Source organism: Nannospalax galili, unplaced genomic scaffold (genome assembly GCF_000622305.1).
Source record: "Nannospalax galili isolate Female #2095 unplaced genomic scaffold, S.galili_v1.0 scaffold95, whole genome shotgun sequence".
Classification (NCBI taxonomy): domain Eukaryota; kingdom Metazoa; phylum Chordata; class Mammalia; order Rodentia; family Spalacidae; genus Nannospalax; species Nannospalax galili.
Window position 1 is genome coordinate 3665713 of NW_008342393.1, and position 13437 is coordinate 3679149.

Consider the following 13437-nt stretch of genomic DNA (forward strand, 5'->3'; position numbering starts at 1 on the left):
GCTCTAAGTGCCTACATCAAAAAATTGGAAAGAACATAAGTAAATGACTTAACGTTGCAACTCAACACACTTGAAAAGCAACAGCAAATGAAACCCAAACCCAGCAGACAAGAAGAATTAACAAAAATCAGGGCAGAAATTAATGAAATCGAAACAAAGAAAACAATTCAATCAACAATTTCAAGAGTTGGTTAGTTGAAAAGATAAACAAGATTGACAGACCGCTAGCCCAGTTAACCAAAAGAAAGAAAGAGCACCTCCAAATCAACACAATCAGAGATGAAAAGGGAAACATCAAAACAGGGGAAAGATCCAGAACATTATAAGGGAATACTTTAAAAACCTATATGCTACTAAATTTGAAAACCTAAAAGAAATGGACAGATATCTGAAGGCATGGGAACCACCAAAACTAAACCAAGAAGAGATTAACAGCTTAAACAGACCCATATCACAAAAAGAAATTGAAACAGTAATACAAAACCTCCCAGATAAAAAAAGCCCAGGACCAGATGGATTTACAGCAGAATTCTATCATATATTTAAAGAAGATGTAACATCTAATACTACTTAATTTATTCAAAAAGATAGAAGTGGAGCGAGAACTTCCAAATTCCTTCTATGAAGCTAGCCTGGAACTTGCTATGTAGATGAGGCTGGCCTTGAATTCACAGAGTTCTTCCTGCCTCTGCCTCCCAGATGCTGGAATTAAAGACTTCTGCCACCATGACCAGCTTAAAGACAAACACTTCAAAACCCAAGCACCAAAGGACATACTTTCTACTCAGCATCCCATGGAACCGTCTCCAAAATTGACCTGAGTTTGGTCTTCAGGATTCAGAAAGTAGAAGGAGAAAATCAATTCCTGCAAGCTCTCCTCTGACTTCTACACATCTGCCATATGAGTGATGGAGAACACTCACACCTGTGTGCACACACAATAAATGCAAAAAATGTTAAAAACTTTACATACTTATTTCTTTGTACTACAAGAAAAGCTCAGTGACACAAAAGATAAAAAAAAAAAGAGAGAGAGAAATCATCCAGGATCAGACATGATAGGCCCATGCAGGCCATCCAGTGTCTGTCATCAACTGGGTGTGAGATGTCCCCCTAGCTCCAGTGGCTATTTTTCCTCTAGGTGTCCCTAGAGACTTTGCCAACCTGGATCAGCCACTATTGATCCATTTAGTGTCCAGCAGTTGAAAGACTTAACTACACAGAACAGCTGTGTTTTGGCTTCTCGTGAAATGAGAACACAAGGAATCTAAATCCACTTATTTTTTTTTGTTGTTTTCTTTGTTTTTTTTTTGGCCTTGAATTTTATGGAAGTCATTTTATCAAAAAATTATCTAGTGACAATCCAGAATTAAAGATGGGAAATCAAAGTATCACAGGAGAAAAGCTTGAGCTGGCTTTAAATGCTAGCATTGCACACTGAGGAGGAGGAAGAGTTCCCTATAACTGAAGCCGTTAGCTTCACAAAGAGCTATTAACGTAAAAACAGCAAATATCCTTAGGAAACAGTTAGGAACAGAAAAGCAAAGATTACCATTAGAAATAGGGAGCATTGGGGTTGGAGAGATGGCTCAGCGGTTAAGAGCACTGGTTGTTCTTGCAGAAGACCCAGGTTCGAATCCCAGCACCCACATGGCAGCTAACAACTGTCCATAACTCCAGTCCCAGGGGATCCAACAGCCTCTTCTGACCTCCATGGGCATTGCAAGATATGGATGCACTTACCTACGTGCAGGCAATACACGCATACACATAAAATAATAAAATTTTTTTAAAAGTAAAAAAAAAAAGAAATAAAGAGCATCTTTAAGAGGATTTTAGGATCAAGAGAGATGATGGGAGTGGATCCTAATGTGATTTGGATTCAGAACATGTTTTCTGATGTAGCTCTTTTTTACCATGTCTTGGACTGCCCTCTTGGGGGTAAGAGAGAACATAGGGCATTGGTGGATCGACCCTCATAGACTGTTCCTTATACAAGCAGCATTTTGTTCCATCTGACAGAGGACCATGTATGGATGATTCTGAGGGGATTTCTCATTAACTATTACACGGATCTTGGGTCAGAAAACAAAAGGAAAGAAACTAAGATATCATGTAAGTCATGCTTAGCAGGGTAGATCAGCCAAGCAACAGTCAAGGAAACTCAACAACGCTCCAAACAGGTTCTGGACAAGCCCCCAAGATGTCATCAGTGACAGGGATGGAGGCACAACTGTGCTCCATTCCATGGCAACAACTTTTCCCCTTAGGACCTCCATTCAGGTAAAACCAGGATTCTCTGATTCAATGAAGAAAAGAATTTTGGGGAAAGCCTATAAGAAGCAGTTGGTTTATTAAAAGATGTTCTTGCTGTGGAGTTTAAGCACAGGGATTACTAGAAAGAGAAGTACTCAGGGAAAGAATGAGGCAAGCCCAGATGTGGATGTGGGCTTTTGGATGGAGAGTCTCATTTAGGTTTCTTTATAATAAGTATATAGGATTTTGTTGGTTCTCAAGTTATATCTCTAAAGGTTGCTAAGAAACCCTCCTCTTCTCCACTTATAACATTGTTCAAAGAATGTAGTTTACAGCAAGGGTAAAAGTTAAAAAACTAGCTTCTGTACATAGAGTTGAAGGGGAGCTGTTTAGGGTTGGGGTGGGGGAGTGCTAGAAACGCAAGGTTATAAATCGTGTTAGCCCTAAGTCAGCACAGCTTATTCACTTTCCTGGACAAGATGTCTTTTGGAAAATAGATATTGTCTCTGTGGGCCATTTGGGCTTTATCAGAGTATCTGAAGTTGTCTGCCTTTCTCAGCAGAAAAGGTAGATCAGGCCCTGGGATGAAGAGCCTCCTTCCCTCCCCTGCCTTCATTTCCTTCCCATGTCACCATAATTTTCCTCTTTCTATCCAGCCTCTATTCTATCTGGAGTGATTGATAAGCTCATGTGTCTGGTATTTCTGATATGATCTGATTCATGTTCAGGTATTATTATTTATTGGTTTAAGTGATCAGTTTGTTCTCCTGATGTGCGGACAGACGGTAATTGCTCATTTGTGCTAATAAAATGGCAAACCATTCTTTCTTGGCACTTCTACTTAAAATGGAGTAACTTGCGTCAAGATTGTACCTTTATAAAATGGAGTCATTGTAGGCTAGGCACAGTGTGAAAGCTGACATCTATACATCACAGAGTAAGCCAGAGCAGGGACAGTCTGTTCCTTTTGCACTTAAATGCCACTGTCTCTTGAAAAGCCCACACCTGTGTTTGGGCATGTACTATCCTTTCTCCGAGTACCTCTCTTTCTGTTAATGTCCTGCTGAAATGTATATTAAAATCTTTTCTTGAGGCTAGGGGGATGGTTTAGTGGTTAAAGTGCACAAGCATGAAGACCTGAGTTTGGATCTTCAGCACCCAAGAACGGTGATGCAGGTCTATAATCCCAATGGTGAGGGGACAAAGACAGGCAGATCCTTGGAGCTCACTGGCCAGTCTAATCAAGTTAATGAGTTTCAGACTCAGTGAGAGAGCCTGTGTGAAAAAATAAGGTGGAGAGTGATAGAGGAAGACGCCCTCTGTTGACCTACACCACCGAATGTACATGCACACATATACCTACAACAGACACACACACAAATTATTTTTTTTTTAATTTTATTAACTTTATTTTATGTGTATGAGTGTATTGCCTGTATGTGTATAAATGCATCCATGTCATGCAATGCCCACAGAGGTCAGAAGAGGATGTCAGATCCCCTGGAAATGGAGTTTTGAATGGTTGTTAGCCACCATGAGGGTACTGGGAATGGAACTCAGGTCTCTGCAAGAACGGTCAGTGCTCTTAACCACTGAGCCACCTCTCCAGTCCCCAGATTATGATTTTTTAAAATATATTTACTTATTTTTATTTTATGTGTACGAGTATATGGCCTGCATGTATGTGAGTGCATCCATGTTGTACAAAGCCTGTGGAGGTCAGAAGAGGGCGTCAGCTCACCTGAAACTGGGAATTAAATTCGGGTTCTCTGCTAGAGCAGCCAGAGCTCTTAACTGCTGAACTATCTCTTAAGTCCCACACAAACTCTTAATAAACTCCGGTTTCATTTTATACTGGCTCATCCTGAAATTCTTTTCTATGGTCCAGTCAAGAATCATAGCTTCATGTGAGTAGAGGTCTCTCAAAAGGGCTGAGGCAGCAGTGCAGAGCTGTCTCTGGCCCACATTCCACTGCTACTGACATTACCATCCACTCCCAGGCAAGCAGGGGAAGTTCAGAGTTCAATTTCTCTGAACTTGAAGAAATTGAAGAATCAATTTCTTTTTTTTTTCCTGTTTATTTACAAAGTTTTTATTGTGGATTTTTTTCATAAATCATACTTTAACTGCTTATTTTCCCCTCAAAGAAGTTCCCCAAATGTAAAAAATAGAAATTTATAAATATACATTGGGAATTATGCACTTTTAACATAACAGCATCCATGTTTCAAGCTGTCCATGTCCATCCCTCTCCCGGTGTCTCCTTTCCAGGAGAGAATCACAGTGGTGAGCTCTGAGACACCACGGGCAGCAGCTGCCCTCTTCTCACTCCAGCTCACCCCTTAGCACAGCACACTCAACAGGTGCTAGTTTGGGACAGTCATGATGGTGGAGGAAGTACAGACAAGCTGACAGACCGGAGCACCTGCTCACAGAACCAGTGCGACAGCAAGCAGGGACCCCTGGTGCCTGACCCTGGGACTGTATTTCAACTCATCCGGCCATGAGTGGCCATTGCATCACAAGCTCCCAGAGTCCACAAAGGCTTTGCTTGCTTTTACCTGGAACAGTTTCAAGTCACCATGCAAACACTCCCATTTGGTCCAGAGTTGGGGAATCTCATTTTCTCATGATTGTCCCCTCTTTGATTCTAGACAAACAGCTCCTTTCTTCCAGGCAAGGGGACCGAGTACCCTAGATAATGGTGAGGCCTGAGGAACGCAGTCTCCTTGCCAAACCAACAAGTCCAAGTTCATCAAGGAAACAGAAGATCAGATGACTGCAGAAGCCAGGTGAGATGGCTCATACCTACAATCCCAGCACTAGGGAAGCTATGGCAGGAGGGTCACAGGGAGTCTGAGGCTAGCTGGGTTACATACAGTTCTGGGACAGCTTGGGCTACAGAGTGAGATCCAGTTTCGAAAAACAGAGGGGGCAGGAGGGAGAGACAGAGGGACAGACAGACAGATAAGGAAACAGAGAGAAACAGAGGGAGAGAGACAGACAGGAGGAGGAGGAGAAGGAAGAGGAGGAGGAGGAGCCTCTGTCATCATATAGTAGTCAAGTACAGTTAGAAATAAACACAGGCCTCAGTATTCCAATCCAAGGAAAAACTTGTTCATCTTACATCAAGTTCCAGGTGTCCCTGCCAATTTTCTCCTTAGATTTGATTTCTAATCTTTCTAAAACCAGTTTATAAGCTTGCCCGGTGTGTTCCTTGGAAGCTTGTCAAGCCACAGTTGACCATGTAGGTGAGGGATGAAGTTTGCCCTTCTAGGAGGTGGCAGGTAAACAGATGCAGACTTGCTTCTTGGATAACACTAGGACTGGAAGCCCAGCCTTCCAGTAGACCAGCTGGGTTCCTCAGCCTTTAGACTACAAGGCCAAGGTCAGTCTTCCAAACCCTACTCCCACCTGCTCAGTCCTTTTTCTGGTGCTTAGAATCCAAGGCTCCTCTAACAAGCCCCGGCATAACTAAGTACAGTCCAGGCTCTTGTTTGTCAAGGAAGCCCACTTTCTAGAAGGGGGCAAGTCACACACATTGGGAATGACCCCGCTCTAGTGAGCTTTTATCAAATACTGGCCAAAGAACCAGCACTGCCCTAGCAGTCACTGTCTACAACATTAACACGTGTTCCTGGCTCCTGGCTCCTGGAAGCTTCAGATTAAAGCTGTGGTGTAGGCCTGATTCCAACATGATGAAAGAAAGATACACGCTCACTTTCCATCAGCTCAAAAGGGAACTTAGAGGCCAGGGCAGGAGATAAGAATGAGGTTCTGGGTTGGCAAATCTGTGCTATGCTTTTCTCAGCTAATTGAAGGGATCCAGAGAGCCTGAAAAACACACTGAGCAGAGTCTTCCTGGCAGGATGCCGAACAGCAGAGAACCTTTTCTTCTCTACCGCTTTTCCTGGCCCTCCAGGTTTCAAAGGAATCAAGTCCTGTGAAAATCAATGAAGTCACCAGTAGTCCCCCTGGCCCAGTTTGCAACAGGGCGGCCAGTGGATGAATTAATCCTGTTAGCAGGTTTCTTCCTCAACCCAAATATCCAGGTAAAACAGGTACTCTTTTTGTTGTTGTTGTTTTTTGGTCTTTTTGAGACAGGGTCTCCTTGTAGGCCCAGCTGTCCTGGAACTCACTATGTAGACCAGGCTGGCCTTGAACTCACAGGGATCTGCTTGCCTCTGCCTCCTGAGTGCTGGGATTAAAGGCATGCGCCACCACACCCAGCAAAACAGGTACTCTTAATATAAAGTTTGCTACTAAAATCATGCCACTTATGCCCTGCAGCCTTGACAGGGCCATAGGACTTCACCCTCTCATTGTCCCTCTAGTGTTTCCATTCCCCAGGAAGGTGTTGACCAGGTACCTTACAGGCCAGGCTTCCTTCTCAGCTCACCAGAGAGACCTAGAAAGAAGAAGCAGCCGTGGAGCCTGCCACAGGGTCCTCCTACTCTCCTAGGGGAGACCAGCTCTGGGCTGGGAGGGTGGCCTTGGCTGCAGGACACTATGGTGCAGCAGGTGAATGTGAGAGCTGAGGAACGAGAGGCAGACAGAGAATACTTTCTCTTGCCTAAGTAGTGCTGCCCAAGGCTCACACCCACTGGTGAGCTTCGTCAAGGAGCAGACAAGTTGGCTGGAGCAGGCTCTCTGCACCCCAACGTAAAACTAACTTCTTCTTGCGGATCTTGGGCTTCTTCATAGGCGGAAGGTAGGGGTTTTTGATGGTGCTCTCTTCCAGGTTCCGGCTGCCGACAAGGCAGGGTTCTGCTGCAGGACAGAAGTGTTATTCTTGGCTGCAGAATCGGTCCACACCGATACGAAGAGGGAGGTTCTCTGTGTCTGCCTGCTCATCCTGCTCCGAGGAGTGTGTCTCTTCCATCTGCTGCATCTCCGGCTTGGAGGGAAGCAGGTCGTGTCAGGTAGGGGATGGTGAAAGGCCTGGGGTGATCAATGGGAACTTGTGATGTTGTCTTGGAAAAGGCTCTGGGTCTTGACTGTCTTAATCATGAAGCGGGTGAGCACCTGCTTCACGGTGCACCTCTGGGAAGCAGCCTTCTCCCTCAGGACCTGGTAGTGAGACTCTGTAGGTGTCTGTAGGTGTGGGGATGGGGAAATGCAGGAAAATGGCTGGGGATGAGTGGCGGGTGGGGTCAGTTCTGCCCAGCAGTGAGGGCCTTGGGGGTCACTGGCTGATTGGTCACCAGAGGTGCAGTGATGACCATTCTCTGAAACCATTTTGTATAAGCAGGGAGAGTGTCCACATTGAAACCCATCTCAACCAGTGTGACCCTAATATCCAACAGCATGGCCTGGATCCTGGCTGCCTGAGATGTCTGTGAGGGGATCAAAGGCAGAGGGTAGCTCTGCAGCATCTCAGTCAAGGTTTCCACAGATGCCTTCTCAGCACTTGCAAATCCTGCCTCCATCACAAGGAGCTCACTACCACTTGCAGTGTTCCTCTCCCGGCCAGATGGAAGTTTTCAGCAGGGTTGGTGCACTATTGATTTATAACCCATGTAACTAAGGACAATCTAAGGATGATCTTTAAACTCATGATCCTCCTGCCTCTGTCTCTCCCATCTAACCACCTAAGAGAGGGGGCACCACCACACCTTCCTGGCTTTGGAAACTTTTTTTTTTTTTTTTTTTTTTGGTCTTTTTGAGACAGGGTCTCCCTAATTGCCCCATTTGACCTGGAACTCTCCATGCCAACCAGGCTAGCCCCAGACTCAGAGATCAGCCTTCCTCTGCCTCCTGAGTGCTAGGATTAAAGGGCAGCACCTGGTTGGAAACAAATCTTAACTGTATCCTTTCCAACTGGTTGGGTATTTATGATTACCTTATTTCCACAAGATGTTTTATTTTATGTGTTTGAGTGTATTGCTTGCATGCATGTAAGTGCACCCATGTGGTGCAGGGCCTGCGGAGGTCAGAAGAGAGTGTCAAATCCCCTCAGGGTTGTTAGCCACCATGTGGGTGCAGGGAATGGAACTCCAGTCCACAGCAAGAGTAGCCAGTGCTCTTAACCACTGAACCATCTCGCAATCACCCTTGTGATTACCATATTTTTAACCTTATGTCTTTTTTGGGACACAGCACAGTATAATACATACCTGTACATATAGAAGCAGCTCATTTAGCACACAATCCTTCTGTCTACTTGAAAAACAGCTGTCGCCGGGCTCCGTGGCCCATACCTGTAGTCCCAGCACTTGGGAGGCAGAGGCAGGCGGATCTCTGTGAGTTCAAGGCCAGCCTGGTCTACATAGTGAGTTCCAGGACAGCTGGGGCTACAGGGAGACCCTGTCTCAAAAAGACAAAAAAAAAGGAAAACAGCTGTATGTATGCAATTTATCTAGGTCAGAATAAAGCATAGCACAACTCCCTTTGAGGAGATCCCTTGGGAAACCACCCCCAACACCTTTGGGAAAGGGTCCCAAAAATGCTAATTTCATGTGAAATTCACTTTTTCTTCCAAGCACAAAGGCATTCTGTGGATGGACAGGTCCTTATAAGAGGGGTTGATTACTGATGGCTCCAACTTGCTCTACCGGAGTCTTGGCTGGAAATTTGAGTTCCAGTGTTGGGTGGAGGATGGAGGCAGTTTTGAGCTGTGGGTGGACTCATTTTAGCCGGAAGGGCAGGTAGGGGGAGATTTAGGAGTGGGATCGAGGATTGTATTTCTCTGTAAAGTGGACAGAAAATCCCGATAACCTGGGTTGAAGAAGAAGGACGGCCACTATGTAAGGACTGCAGGAGCGGCTGCGGAGCTCGCGCTGTGCGCTCCGGGCTAAGCCCCGGGTGCGAGTTCCCGCTCCGCAGCTGTGTAAACCTCGGAGCGCCCGGAGCTGCGCGGTGACTCTGCTAATGCCTGCTCGCGAGAGGACAGCACAGGATTCGGCTCTCTGCCCAGCCTCATCTAGATCCATTCCACTTTGGGCTTTAGGTAAAGCACTGAATCCACATATGACATCCAGCAGAAGGGCCTGGCCACCCACCATGGCGTGGCGCCGGGTGGCAAGAAGAGACAGACACTGCTTTGCTCTGAACCCGAAGGACGCAAAGTGAGCTTCAGCGCCACTGGACGCGAGACCTATTCACTATGGTACTGTTGGGTTACCCTCACCTTGCCTGTTTGCTCATCTGAAAAGTGAGGCTAATGACTGCCCTCAAGCCTCTTGGGGCTGTTGTAACGAAATAAATGCCACAATGTAAACTAAACTTTTAGGGTCGCGCTCTGGGGTGGTGGTCATTGTGGGCATGTTCTGCAGTTCCACCTGGCCTCGGGCTCCGGGAAGTCCCAGTCCCGCCAACCTAAACAATGGCAAAGGTACTCCAGTGCTGCCCGGGGGCACCGCCAGGGCCAGTGCCTGGGCGGGGGCTGAGGGGTGTGGGCGGGCACTGTCCCCAGGGCTCGCAGCTTCCTCGTTCGGAGAAGCCTCCCCCTCCCCCGTCTGGACCAGCGTTTTTCAGTCCGCCGAGGGGTGTCCATCCGAGGGACTCGGGATGGCTTCCAGCGAGTGAGTGTCCCCAGGGCCGAGAAAAGTGGGTGGGGGATCTCGGGGCGGAGCAGGTGCGGAGGGAGCAGGCAGGTGCGGAGGGAGCGGGTAGGTGGTAGCTGCAGCCGGGTGGGTCCCCACCTGGGAGGCAGCAGCCTGCCGGGCTCGGTGAGTGCGGCTTCGGCAATCGTGGCCCCCGGCAGACCTGGAACTGGTTTTTCCAAGAGAAAATTCGACGCGGAGGTTGTTCTTGTGGCCTGGGCTGGATGCTGGCGTCCAGCTGAGCCCTCACCTAAGGTTTCCGAAAATTGGGTCTCAAGGCGCACACTTTTGAGCGCCTGCACAGTCGCACTGTGCACTAAAGAGGCTCCAGGGTTAAATTAATTGTGAACGCGGAAAAAATGTGCTAAATTAATTTTTACAAACTACAAAAAAATCAGAAATGAGTTTTGTCGAGTTTCTTTTAACCTCACCCCCTTAAAGATTATTATTAATTATTATTACTATTATTATTGTTGGTATTTTTCAAAACTCTAGAGGAGGACTGGAGATGTAGTTCCATTGGTAGAGTGCTTGCCTGGCATGGCGAAAGCCCTGGACTCCATCCCCAGCACTGCAGAAAACTGGTCGCACACGCCTGTAATCCCAGTCAACATTTCGGAGGCTGAGGCAAGCCTGGGTTATATTTGGGAGATTCCATCTCAAAAGAAAACTTAAAAACGGCTGAGTGCCAGGCATAGTGGCCCACGCCTTTAATTAACCCAGCACTTGGAAACTAGAGTCAGGTGGATCTTTGTGAATTCCAGGTCCGGATGGTCTACACAATTGAGTTCCAGGGGAGCTGGAGCTATAGGGAGACCCTGCCTCAAATAAAAACAAAAACGAGGGTGTGGCTCACTTGTTTACTATGCACTGGGACCTGGGCTCAATTTCCAGGACAAAACAAACAAACCTCTGTTATTAAACACTGACAGAGAAGTCTTATGACGAAAATGCAAAATATATTCATGAGACCATATTTACAAGCATTAAAGAAAAAAAAGCACACATGTTCAGGAAAGGATGCAGGGAGTGAGGGAAGGAAGGCAGACCTTGTGTCCATCCTTGTTGATTGCTAAGAGTTTCAGAAAGCCCAGCCTTCAGCTCCCCTCAACATTCCTGCCGGTGACTGGGAGAACAAAACTGGGACCCATGATCTCACGCTCAGTTGAGAAAGATAGCAATGAATTTAAAGCTGGCACATTGTTGGCAAACTTCTCTTTTCTTTGACTTATAAACAGTTGGAATTATGGATGTAAGTCTTTGGGTGTTTGTTTGTTTGTTTAAATCTATGCTGTTTGCCCTTTCCCTGGTTCTACCACTGAGTGCAGGCCCGTGTAACCTTGGGGAAACTGCAACATTTCTTTTGGTTTCTGACTTTGTTCTTCTGAGATGATAGTTCACCTCAACAACCTTTAACAACCTTTAACAACCCAGAAAAAGGTTCCACTGACTAAACACAATGCATGTTAATCATTAAATTCATTTTATAAAATGAGTGTGGTGGTGCATATCTGTAGAAATTCTAGTAGTTCCAGGTTATTTTCAAGCTGTGGAGTGAGTTTGAGGCAAGTCTGAGCTACATCAGACCCTATCCCCAAAGGGAAAAATTCAATTCATCATATTCCCTGTGGAGCACTTACTTAGGGAGTATATGCTGGACTCTGATTGTTCCGAGGCGTTCCTGGCACTGCCCTTTAAAGAATATATTACCATTGTCTCCATTTTACAATTGGGGAAATCAAGGGAGAAGGTTGTTCAAGGCTCACACTGGAAGGAGCAGATTGGATTTTAACTCAAGTCTATGGTTTCTGATTGCTTGGGACATTTACTAATATTGTCATTTAATAAATGGGCTGGAGAGATGGTTCCATGGTTAAGAATCAGTATTGCTCTTACAGAGAACCCAAGTCCAGTCCACAGTACCCAAGTTAGGCAGCCATACTGCCTGTAACTCCAGCTTCAGGAGACCCAGTGACTTCTGTACCAAGGGCACCTGCACACACGCACACACACACACACACACACACACACACACAAGTTAAACTATTTTTAAATCTTTTTTTTTAAATGTTGGATGGTCCTATTATGTAGGACGGTCCTATGTGCTGGGCACTATACTTAGTCCTGGGAATATAATACATTTGGAGAAATGACAACCTAAGCATATTTGACATCAGCATCAGATCCAATGTCCCCGGCTAAGTCTTTCATTCCCCTGTACCCTTAAATTCCACATTTCTTTAAATGAGCTCCTCAAACAAACTCCAATGAAGCTATACATTTCTGAGGGCAGTTTTATCTTCAAGGTTTAAAAAAAATGATCTATTGAGGCTAGAGAGATGGCTCAGCGGTTAAGAACACTGGTGGTTCTTGCAGAAGACCTGGGTTTGAATCCCAGCACCCACATGGCAGCTAACAACTGTCAGTAACTCCAGTCCCAGGGGATCCAACAGCCTCTTCTGCCCTCCAAGGGCATTGTACAACACGGGTGTACTTATCTACACGCAGGCAATACACACATACACATAAAATAAAAATAATAAATGAAATCTTTTTTCTTTTTCCTTTTGCTCTCTTTGAGACAGGGTCTCCCTGTAGCCCCAGATGTCCTGGAACTCACTATGTAGACCAGGCTGGCCTTGAACTCACAGAGATCCGCCTGCCTCTGCCTCCCAAGTGCTGGAATTAAAGGCCTGCACCACCATGCCCAGCTCTTTCTCTTTTCCTTTCCTTTCCTTTCCTTTCCTTTCCTTTCCTTTCCTTTCCTTTCCTTTCCTTTCCTTTCCTTTCCTTTCCTTTTCTTTTTTCTTTCTTACAGGGCTTCATGTAGCCCAGACTGACTTTTAACTCACTATGAAGCGAAGGATGACCTTGAACTACTGAGCCTGCTTTCTCTACCTCCCCAGTACTGGGAGTACAAGAAAGTACCACCATTGATAGTTTTTACTTGCAGTTTTAACTACCCCCTCCTCTTTGGAACAGAATTATTTTTCAATCATCAAATAATAAGCAGTAATAATCATTTTCTTGTGTCCTTTCTTGTTTGTGTTTTCTATTTATTTATTCATTGTGTGGATATGGGCACATACGTGCTATGGCACATGTAAGGAGGTCAGACAACTTAGGTGTTGGCTCTCGTTTTCTACCTAGTTGAGGCAGCATCTCTTGTGGTTTCTGTCCATGTACAGTGAACACTGGACTAGCTGGTCTGAAAGCTCCTGCCATGCCGTTTCTGCCTCCTGTGTTGAGATAGGTAGGAATGCTGGGACTCTAGATGCATTCTTTAGCATCTAACTTACATGGGTTCTGGGGGTTGAACTCAAGTTATCCGGCTTGCATGGCTAAATCATCTTCCCAGCCCTTCTTTCATTTTAAGACAACTAACAATAAGTTATTTTTTTAAAGATTTTTCAAGTGGGGTGAAATATTTTATGTATAAATTACAATGATTAGCGAGGACTAGAGGTATAGTATACTGTAGAGTGCTTACCTAGTTTGTATGCAGTCCTGGGTTTGTGCCCTATACTATCAAAGAAAAAAAAAGATTAGTGAACTAAGATGATCAATTCATACTTACCAAACAAAACATTACACTTGCCAAGTGATATTTTATATTTGTTACTTTTTGGTGGAGTAG

At 45.5% G+C, this 13437-nt stretch overlaps 1 protein-coding gene and 1 pseudogene across 1 annotated transcript in view; one reads left to right on the top strand and one right to left on the bottom strand.

The window, feature by feature from the left end:
• Window positions 1–6850: 6850 nt before the first annotated feature.
• On the bottom strand, window positions 6851–9260 carry LOC103738443 (annotated as a pseudogene).
• Window positions 9261–9755: 495 nt separating this feature from the next.
• The window catches only part of B4galnt2 (beta-1,4-N-acetyl-galactosaminyltransferase 2), a 33021-nt gene continuing 29339 nt past the window's right edge, over window positions 9756–13437 (top strand). The window contains exon 1 of the mRNA XM_008838300.2: window positions 9756–9779. Within this exon, the coding sequence (XP_008836522.2) occupies window positions 9766–9779 (14 nt within the window). The 5' untranslated portion in view covers window positions 9756–9765. The remainder of the gene's footprint in view (window positions 9780–13437) is intronic.